This window comes from Erinaceus europaeus, chromosome 12, assembly GCF_950295315.1.
Source record: "Erinaceus europaeus chromosome 12, mEriEur2.1, whole genome shotgun sequence".
NCBI lineage: Eukaryota > Metazoa > Chordata > Mammalia > Eulipotyphla > Erinaceidae > Erinaceus > Erinaceus europaeus.
In genome coordinates, this window is record NC_080173.1 from 85,491,741 (window position 1) to 85,502,181 (window position 10,441).

The 10,441-nt window shown below is 49.0% G+C and overlaps 1 protein-coding gene across 2 annotated transcripts; it reads left to right on the forward strand.

The window, feature by feature from the left end:
- The first annotated feature begins 92 nt into the window (after positions 1–92).
- LOC107522425 (protein phosphatase inhibitor 2-like) lies at positions 93–9,597 on the forward strand. Of its 2 annotated transcripts, XM_016187535.2 has the most exons (7): positions 95–622; positions 4,171–4,278; positions 4,417–4,488; positions 4,719–4,807; positions 4,901–5,005; positions 6,605–6,796; positions 9,457–9,597. In XM_016187535.2, exons 1-6 carry the CDS (start codon positions 144–146, stop codon positions 6,766–6,768), a joined length of 1,017 nt encoding a protein of 338 aa, XP_016043021.2. In that variant the 5' UTR covers positions 95–143; the 3' UTR covers positions 6,769–6,796; positions 9,457–9,597. The 2 variants fall into 2 exon arrangements, with proteins under 2 accessions (XP_060060272.1, XP_016043021.2); XM_060204289.1 differs by lacking the exon at positions 6,605–6,796 and having other exon boundaries at positions 93–622.
- Positions 9,598–10,441: the final 844 nt, after the last annotated feature.

A 10,441-nucleotide genomic window follows, 5' to 3' on the forward strand; every position in this document is an offset into this window, starting at 1 on the left:
GGGGAGGAGGGGGGGGGAGGGGGAGGGGACCCCGACTCCGCCACGCGTCCCCGGGCGCCCGCGATGGGGCGGGGCTGGGGGGCGGGGCCCGGGGCCCCAGGGAGGCGGGGCGGGCTAGTGGGCAGCTGCCCCCGGGTGGGGCCATGGACGAGCAGCAACCTCTGGGGGCTACTGGAGTCGCTAACGCGGAATCTGGGGCGGCCAGGGACGAGCCAGGCGGCATCAGGGACATGGAGGCCGGCGCCGGGGTGGCCTCCCGAGCAGTCTTGTCTCACGGTTCTGGGCACCCCCTGCACTCGGGGGCAGTCTGTCCTTGTTCCAGCGAGCCCTCCCGGGGAGTAGAGGTTCTCAACGTTGGGCGCAGACAGCACCCTGGGGAGGCGGCTGACCACAGCCTTGGGCACTGCAGACACCTGGACGGACTCAGCTCCTCCGCCCCTGGAACCAGCGTGTTTACGGTGTCCGACCCTGTGCCCGGGGGGCCTGGAGTGTACATCCCGGGAAACAGTGTGCACTCCGGGTCAGTTAGCTTGGACTCCTGCAAGCCCAGTGAAAGCCAACTGCGAGGCATCCTAAAAAATAACAGCCCCGTTTTGACGGAGAACCACCCCGCCACGGAGCGGTAAGGTGCCAGCTCTGCAGAGGGCGCGGGCCCTGAGAGGTTTCCCCACACGCCAAGGGCGGAGTCCTGAGAACTAGAAGTGAGAAAAGGCTTTGGGGTGAGGAATCTGAGCTTCCAAAGGAAAAAAAAAAAAAAAAGGACAGGAGAGATAGCACCCTGGGCAGTGCAGCACCAGAGGACGCAGGTTCAATCCAAGGGCGCCACCACAGCCAAAGCTGAATAGCACTTGGGAAAACACAAACAGCAGCAACAAACACGGAGAGAGATTCTAGGAAAACAGCAGGCGCCAGATAAACCACACTACGTGATTGTCATTTGGTGTGACCACTTCTCTTTCCTCTGTGCCTCTGAAACTACAAGGGGATACTAGAAAAAATCATTTTAAAATAATTTTTTATAGAGGCAGCGAAGAGGGAAGGGGAAGATAGAGATACTGCTTTACTAATCATGAAGCTTCTCCCTGCAAGTGGGGATTGGCAGCTTGAACCCTGGTGCTTGCGCTTTGTAACTTGTACGCTCAACCCGGTGCACCACCGCCAAGCCCCTAGAAAAATTCTTTTAAAAATATTTAGTGGTCCGGGAGGCGTCACAGTGGATAAAGCGCTGGATTCTCAACCATGAGGTCCCAAGTTCAATCCCCGGCAGCACATGTACCAGAGTGGTGTCTGGTTCTTTCTCTCTCTGCCTGTCTTTCTTATGAATAAATAATTCTTTAAAAAATATCTAAGTGAGAAATATATAGAGAAAGACCAGGGCTAAGGGTAGATAGCATAATGGTTATAGAAAGAGTCTCTCATGCCTGAGGCTTCAAAGGTCCCCTGCACCACCATAAGCCTGAGCTGAGCAGTCCTTTGGTAAAAATAATAATAATAAAATGGGGGAGGTGGGCAGTAACTGAGGGTTAAGCACACATGGCTTGAAGCACAGGGACCCGAGTAAGGATCCCAGTTCGAGCCACACACACACACACCCCCCACACACACACACCTGCAGGGAGGTTGCTTTATCAGTAGTGAAGCAGGTGTGCAGTTGTCTTTCCCCCTCTCTGTCTTCCCCTCCTCTCTTGATTTCTCTCTATCCTATCCAACAACAACAAGGGCAACAAAAGTGAGAAAAATAGCCTCCAGGAGCAGTGGATTCGTAGTACAGGCACTGAGCCCCAGCGATAACCCTGTACACAAAAATAAGTAAATAAATAAAAGTAAAAAATTATAATAAAAAAGGGGGGCTGAGTGGTGGTGAGCACACGTTACAATGTGCAAGAACCAAGTTCAAGCCTTCCTCCCCGCATCCAGTCCCCACCTGCAAGGGGAAAGCTTTTCGAGTGGTGAAGCAGTGTTGCACGTGTCTCTCGGACTCTCTCCCTTTCTATATCCCCCTACCCTCTCAATTTCTGGCTGTCTCTATCAAATAAATAAAGATAATTTTAAGGGAGCGAGAGAAAGACCAGAGCACTATTCAACTTTGGCTTATTGTGCTGCTAGGAATTGAACTTAGAACTTTGGAGCCTCAGGCATGAAAATCTTGCATAACCATATGCTATCTTCCCAGCCCCCCAAATCGCTTTTTGTTATCTTTATTTATTTATTGGATAGAGACAGCCAGAAATCGAGAGGGAGGGGGAGATACAGAGAGAAAGAGAAAGAGAGACTCCTGCAGCACTGCTTCACTACTTGCAAAGCTCTCCCCTGAAGATGGGGACCAGGAGTTGGAACCCAGATCCTTGCACATTGTAACATGTGTACTCAACCAGGTGCATCACCACATGGACCCCTAAAACATTTCTTTAAAGAAAAAAGGAGTGGAGAGTTGGACGGTAGCACAGCGGGTTAGTGCAGGCGGTGCAAAGTGCAAGGACTGGTGTAAGTAAGGATCCTGGTTCGAGCCCCCAGCTACCCATCTGCAGGGGAGTCACTTCACAGGTGGTGAAGCAGGTCTGCAGGTGTCTATCTTTTTCTCCTCCTCTCTCCATTTCTCTCTATCCTATCTAACAACGATGACATCAATAACAACAACAATAACTACAACAATAAAACAACAAGGGCAACAAAAGCGAATAAATATTAAAAAAAGAAAAACTTAAAAATATAGAGTGGGGGTAGATAGCATAATGGTTATGCAAAGAGACTCTCATGTTTAAGGCACCAAAGTCACAGGTTCAATCACCTGCACCACCATAAGCCAGAGTTGTGCTCTGGTTAAAAAAATATATAGGGAGTCGGGCAGTAGCACAACAGGTTAAGCGCAGGTGGCATAAAGCACAAGGACCAGCTTAAGATCCCAGTTCGAGCCTCTGGCTCCCCACCTGCAGGGGAGTCGCTTCACAGGCAGTGAAGCAGGTCTGCAGGTGTCTATCTTTCTCTCCTCCTCTCTATCTTACCCTCCTCTCTCCATTTCTCTCTGTCCTATCGAACAACAACATCAATAAAAAAAAACAAGGCCAACAAAAGGGAATGAATAAAGAAAAATTTAAAAATTATATATAATATGTTTTATTATATATTATATAAATATATATTTATAATATATAATATGCTTTTGTTACATATTATATAAATAGTATATATATTGCCTTCAGGGTTATCACTAGGGCTCAGTGCCAGAACTACAAATTCACTGCTCCCTGTGGCCAGTTTTTCTATTTTATTGTATAGGACAAAGAGAAATTGACAAGGAGGGGAGAGAGAAAGACACCTGCAGACCTGCTTCACAGCTTGTGAACGAACCCCCTGCAAGTGGGGAGCTGGGGGCTCAAACCAGGATCCTTGCACTGGTTCCCATGCTTCGCACTATGTGCACTTAATCCCATGTGCCACTGCCTGGCCCCAAAAACAATATATTTATTTATTTGATAAGGCAAAGAGAAATTGAAAAGGGAAGAGATAGAGAGTCACCTACAGGACTGCTTCACCACTAATGAAGCTTCTTCCCCACAGGCAGGGATGGAGGCTTGAACTTGGGTCACTGTGCACTGTAATGTGTGCATTCAACTAGATGCACCACTGCCCAGCCTGAAACAATCATATTTTAAAAAAATATTTATTTATTCCCTTTTGTTGCCTTTGTTGTTTTTTATTGTTGTAGTTATTGTTACTGTTGTGGTTAGTGATGTCATCATAGTTGTTGGGTAGGACAGAGAGAAATGGAGAGAAGAGGGGAAGACAGAGAGGGGGACAGAAAGATAGACTCCTGCAGACCTGCTTCACCACCTGTAAAGCGACTCCCCTGCAGGTGGGGAGCCGGGGGCTCGAACCGGGATTCTTACACTGGTCCTTGCACTTTGAGCCACGTGTGCTTAACCCGCTGTGCTACCGCCTGACTCCCAACAATCATTTAAAAAGCTATTTATTAATGAGATCAAGAACTAAAGCATCACTCTGGCATATGCGATATCAGAGATCAAATTTGGGGCCTCATACCTGAGAGTCAGTGCTTTATTCACTTAGCCACCTTCCAGGATACTAGGAAAATAATTTAAATGACTAAAATAAGTGAGGATGTCACTAGGTTCCCCTCCTTTTTTTTTATGTGTCCGCTGCTCACCCCAGGAAAAAGTCTCAACACTGGGATGAGATGAATATCCTGGCCACCTACCACCCGACTAATAAGGACTACGGATTCATGAAGGTGGATGAACCCAGCACCCCCTACCACAGGTGCTGAACCCTCAGCCTTACCCCTTCATCCCAGAATCTGCCCCATTCAGGGGAGGGGACAGATAGGAGGAGGCAGAGTCCTCAGGCACTGAATACCACCTGACACCCTCTTGGCACTGCTTCCTCCCTCCTCTGCAGACTGCAGGACAGCGATGAGGACCTGCCTTCTGAGTCCTCTAAGGTAGTGACTCCTGGAATGCTAAGCGAGAGGTGAGAATTCTATCAGATTGGTTGGGGTGTGGGGTGTCTTCCTCCCCCCTCTCCACTGAGCTCTGAGGTCTGAACCAGCTCTTGCCTCTAAGCAGGAAGTAAACAATTCCCATGGGAACTGACCAGGGAGAACCATGGTGGGAGGCGCAGCCCGCTCAGCCCATGCACCACCTGCCCTCACTGATGTTCTCTCTCCCTTTGGCGGCCCAACTAATCTTCCTCCCCTTCAGGCTTGCAGCAATGGACAATTTCCACCCCAGAGTCCGTCAGTATGGTGATAACAGAAGCTCAGGGTCTCCAGACAGCTTTTCCAAAACAAGTAAGACAGATGGAGATTGAGCAGAAGGGGGAGGTGGACTGAGCCTTTGGCAAGAGCCTGTTTAAAAAGCCAAGCTTTTCCACTGGCCCACAGACTCCAGCGACTTCGAAAAGCGCCGCAAGTCACACTACAATGAAGGGAAGTTCCTCAAGGCTCAGAAAAACCTATCTTTGGACAATAACAAGAGCAGCAGTGGGGGTAATGTCAATCTGGGCCCAGTGGAGAGAGACTGGGAGGGAGGACAGACTGGAGGAGTCAAAGATGATGTTGGCCAGGTGGACAGGAGCCACATCCCAGGAGCCAAGGGTTTATCGATGGTGGGCCTCCCAGGGACTCAAGGGGATTGTAGTCCAGTTCTTTCTCCACTACAGCATCCACCCATTCATCGAAGGACTCTGTGGCCTGAGAGGGAGATAGTGCCAGAATGTGACCCCAGGGAAGACAGAGGACTGCTGGGATGGGGTGGGTACCCACTGGAATAGGGCCTAGTGCAGCCTTTCTGGTGAGGAGGAAAAGAAAGCCCAAGAGAACATGGAAATAGTTTGTGGTACACTGGAGGTTATTTATTTATTCTTTTTTAAAATATATTTATTTATTCCCTTTTGTTACCCTTGTTGTTTTATTGTTGTAGTTATTATTGTTGTTGTTGGGTAAGACAGAGAGAAATGGAGAGAGGAGGGGAAGACAGAGAGGGGCAGAGAAAGACACCTGCAGACCTGCTTCACCGCCTGTGAAGCGACTCCCCTGCTGGTGGGGAGTCAGGGGCTCAAACTGGGATCCTTATGCTGGTCCTTGCGCTTTGCACCACCTGCGCTTAACCCACTGTGCTACCGCCCAACTCCCTATTTATTTATTCTTACCAGAGCGCTAATTAGCTCTGGCTTATGGTGGTGCAAGGGACTGAACGTGTGACTTCAGAGCCTCAGGCATGACAGTTTGTTTGTGTAACCATTATTCTATCTAGCTCTGCACTTTTATTTATTTTTTATTGCAAGTCTAAGTTTCTTTTTATTTTTAAAATTTATTTATTATTGGATAGGCAGAAATTGAGAGGGAAGGGGGAGGTAGACAGGGAGACAGAGAGACACCTGCAGCTCTACTTCGCCATCTGTGAAGCTTTCCCCCTGCAGGTGGGGACCAGGGACTTGAACCCAGGTCCCTGCGTACTGTAGTGTGTGTGTGTGTGTGTGTGTGTGTGTGTGTGTGTGTGTTTTTAACCAGTTGTACCACTCCCTGGCCCCTACTGGAGGATTTCTAAAATGGGAGGAGCTGATGGCAGTAAAGTGAGAACCCGGGGTTGCACTTCTCCCTGCAGTGGGGCTCAGATACCCAGGTACTCATAAAGCTCGATTGATTCAGGCGACTCCTCAAATTCTCCAGCCTTCAGAAATCAGTCCTTGATTCCAGTGGCCACTACCACCATATGCAGGAGTGTGGTCTGGAATGCAAGGAGTATTACAATAAAGGAAGAAACCCGAGATGCTGTATCCACACAGGGTTTGAGGAGGATGCAGAAAAAGAGCAGGAGGACAGTGAGAGGCACTGAGGGGTGGGAGAACGGAGAGCTAGTAGCTTGATATGACCCCATGACACTCCCAGACTCCCCAGATTTGACCTGGGTGAGTAAGAGTCCTCTAAGCACTGAAGTCTGCCTACTTGGGTCGCACAGAAGCCCCTTCCTGGATCACAACACCATTGGGAATTCCCTGAATGAAAAAGTGACACCATCACAGTGTGGTAAGGGCCACAGGTCACCATCTCACTGGGCCTGACTGGAGATGAGCTCCTGTCTCTCAGTCCCCACTCTTCAGGTCAGTAGAGCGGCACCAGAAAGTCTGAGAGGCCCCAGACATCGCGGAGCACAAGGCTCGAATTGTGAGGAAAAGAGCCAGGGAGGTTCAGAAGCGGTTGGAACCCCCTCCAGCTTGACATCACCGCCTGGCCCTGTGCTTCCTCCCTGACTTCTCTCTGCCACCCAGCCCACTCCAGGTACCACCCTGTCCTGCAAAGACTCAGTGAGTCTTTTGGGAGGAGCTATTGGTTTGTTTACTTGGTTTTTTGCCTCCAGGGTTATCACTGGGGCTCGGTGCCTGCACTATGAATCCACTGCTCCTGGAGACCATTTTTCCCATTTCGTTGCCCTTGTTGTTGTTAATGTTATTGTTGCCATTGTTGTTGTTGGATAGGACAAAGAGAAATGGAGAGAGGAGGGGAAGATGGGGAAGAGAGAAAGACACCTGCAGACCTGCTTCACCACCTGTGAAGCAACCCCCCTGCAGGTGGGGAGCCAGGGGCTGGAACCAGGATCCTTATGCTGGTCTGTGCACTTTGATATTTTTTAATTATATTTATTTATTGGATAAAGACAGCCAGAAATTGAGAGGGAAGGGGGAGATAGAGAAGGAGAGAGACAGACAGATACCTGCAGCTCTGCTTCACTACTCGTAAAGCTTTCCCTCTGCAGGCGGGAAGCGGAGGCTTGAACCCAGATCCTTGCACATTGTTAACATGTGCGCTCAACCAGGTGTGCCTCCACCCACCCCCTTTGTTGTAAATTAACTTAAAAAGAGGTATGGGGGTCGGGGCTGCTTGTGGCGCATATAGAAGAATTCACAGCGGGAGCTGGGAACTGGTTTAATCAATACACGGTTTATTAGGGTGAAACAGGTAAAAGGCAAAATAAGCAGCTATCATCAAGGGTTAAACCTACACTAGGTCTATAAAGTCTGAATATGGTTATCAAAGTTTAGTCCCATAAGATAAACAATTATCAGCTCCGGTAAAGGTTGCTCATGGCTGTAGAGGGGTCTAAAAGTTTACTGGCTAGCAGAGTCACACGTGCTCGGTTCCCAGGAGAAGTAGACATGGCGGATGGATGCTTGGGGCACCTCCGCTGAGAGACATCTGACCAGGAGAAGAAGCTGCAGCCAAAGAGCCCCAGAGTTCCGGCTGGCCGTCCTTTTAAGTCTATTCAGCCTACCCACAATGCTTTGCACCAGCAGTCTGGATTCACCTACAGTCCTCCATGCGCCTGTGCAGATCACTGCACACTCTGTCAGCCTTCTGTCGCCAAAACTGATGTCACCACTGTGTCAGGGCATAGAGCGTCACCACACCCCTTGTTTACTTGTTTGTTTGTTTTACAAGAGCTCTTATCAGCTCAGGTTTATGGTGGTGTGAAGGATTGAACCAGGGACTTTGGAGCCTCAGGTATGATAGTCATTTTGTATAACCACTAAGCTATCTTCCAGGCCTTTAAAATATATATTTACTTATTAGGTCTAGGGGGGAGGGTTGTACCTCTTTGAGGGCATATATTACCATGCACAGGGACCTAGGTTCAAGCCCCTACTCCCCACCTGTAGGGAGTGGCAAAGCAGTGTTATAGCTATCTCTTTCTCCCTCTCTATCTCCCCCTTCTCAATTTCTCTCTGTTTCTAGAAAAATAAGAAAAAAAACTAAGAAATGACAACTAGAAGCAGTGGATTTGTCACCAAACTCCAGCAATAATCCTGGTGGCAATAAAGAGCAAAGAGGGAGCTAGGTGGTGGTGCACTGGATTCAGTGCACGTGGTTTGAAGCGCGGGGACCTACTCAGTGACCCCTGTTCTAGCCCCTGACTGACTCCCCACCTGACTCCCCACAAGCGGTGAAGCAGGACTGCAGGTGTGTCTCTTTCTCTCACCCTCTCTGTCTTCTCCTCCTCTCTCCATTTCTCTCTGTCCTATCCAACAGCAGCAACAAGAGCTACCAGAAAATGGAAAAAATGGCTGTCAGGAGCAGTGGACTCCTAGTGTAGGCCGAGCCCAGCAATAACCCTGGAAACAAAACAAAAACAAACAAAATATTTAAAAGGGGGGGTGGGGAACAGCACAATGGTTATGCAAACAACTTTCATGCCTAAGGCTTCCAACTACCAGGTTTAAACCTAGCACCACTGTAAGCCAGAGCCAAGCAGTGCTCTAGTAAAAAATAAATAAAAATTATTTTCCTCAATAAAGAAAAAAGTGTTGCCTGAAAAATAAAATAAAAAATTATTTTAAAAGTTGGCTAAAGGGTTTATTTATGAGAGAGAGAGAAGGAAAGAATACCAGAGCATCACTCTGGCACATGACAGTGCCAAGGATTGAACCTGGCACCTCATGTTGAGAGTCCAATACTTTACCCACTAAGCCACTTCCCATGCTACTGATGTTATTGTTGGATAAGACAGAGAAATAGAGAGAGGGGAAGACAGAGAGGGGGAGAGAAAGACTTCTTCACCATTTGTGAAGCGACCCCCCCTGCAGGGGGGAGCCAGGGGTTCAAACTGGGGTCTTTATGCTTCGTGCACATAACCCTCTGTGCTACCTACCACCCAGCCCCCCACCTGGGACCTCTTGCATCACCTTTCCAGCCCCAATAGCAGGTAATAACCAGTGTTAGTTGGTGTTAGTGACTGGCAACTGGACTGGAAATGCCCAGAAAGCTTGAAGGGGAAATTGGAAGCCACCCAGACATGACACACAGAGGGGAGCAAAGGTGGGGGCCAGAAGCTGCCTGCACTGGCCAGGGAAGGAAATAGATTAGGTAGGGAGTGGGGGTGGTCAGTGGACCAGATGTCATGTTTGCTGCAAGAAAGTCAATGACTCAGCCCTTTCTCTCTCCAGATGAGACCCTGTGGCTTCAGTGGACCCCCGAGGAGGAAGAAGGCAGACAATGAAAACTACAGCCCACTGGGGGATGGGGTGAGGGCCAACCTTTCCCTGCCCTCACCACCCTAGGGGTAGGCAATAAAGAGAAGAGCAGGAGTCTGAGTGCTGTGACTTGGGGCCTGCACGGGTACTGGGCTAAGAGGGTAGTTGACACACAGGAAGTTGGAGAGAGAGGCTTGGAGTAGCTGCCTAGGAACTGGGCACAACAAAACCTCTCAGGTCCATGGAGCTCTGGCTTCAGCAGCACAGCGACTGGATGATTCAGTCACCCATCTTTATTTATTAAATACAACCACAACAGGGAGTCGGGCGGTAGTGCAGGGGTTAAGCACACATGGCTCCCCACCTGCAGGAGAGTCGCTTCACAGGCTGTGAAGCAGGTCTGCAGGTGTCCATCTTTCTCTCCCAGTCTTCCCCTCTTCTCTCAGTTTCTCTGTCCTATCCAACAATGACGACGTCAGTAACCACAATAACTTCAACAATAAAGCAACAAGGGCAACAAAAGGGAATAAATAAATATAAAAAACAACAACAAAGGAGATTTATTTATTTATTTACTTGAGAGAGAGAGAACCAAAGTGTGGCTCTGGCACACACAATGGTGGGCGTCAGACTCAGAACCTCATGCTCAAGAACCCGAAATTTTGCCCATGACACCAATTCCCCACCCAATCGTCTTCAATTTTTTTTTTTTTTTTTTTTTTTGCCTCCAGGAGTATCTCTGGGGCTCAGTGCCTGTACTATGAGTCCACTGCTCCTGGAGGTCATTTTCCCCATTTTGTTGCCCTTATTGTTATTGTTGCCATTGTTGTTGTTGTTGGATAGGACAGAGAGAAATGGAGAGAGGAGGGGAAGACAGAGGGGGGAGAGAAAGACACCTGCAGACCTGCTTCACCGCCTGTGAAGCGACTCCCACTGCAGGTAGGGAGCCCCAGGCTCG

Coding starts and splice junctions, on each gene's coding strand:
- LOC107522425 (XM_016187535.2), top strand. CDS start 144: ATGGACGAGCAGCAACCTCTGGGGGCTACTGGAGTCGCTAACGCGGAA. Junction 4,489..4,718: donor CCTGGAATGCTAAGCGAGAG/GTGAGAATTCTA, acceptor CCTCCCCTTCAG/GCTTGCAGCAATGGACAATT. Junction 4,808..4,900: donor AGACAGCTTTTCCAAAACAA/GTAAGACAGATG, acceptor ACTGGCCCACAG/ACTCCAGCGACTTCGAAAAG.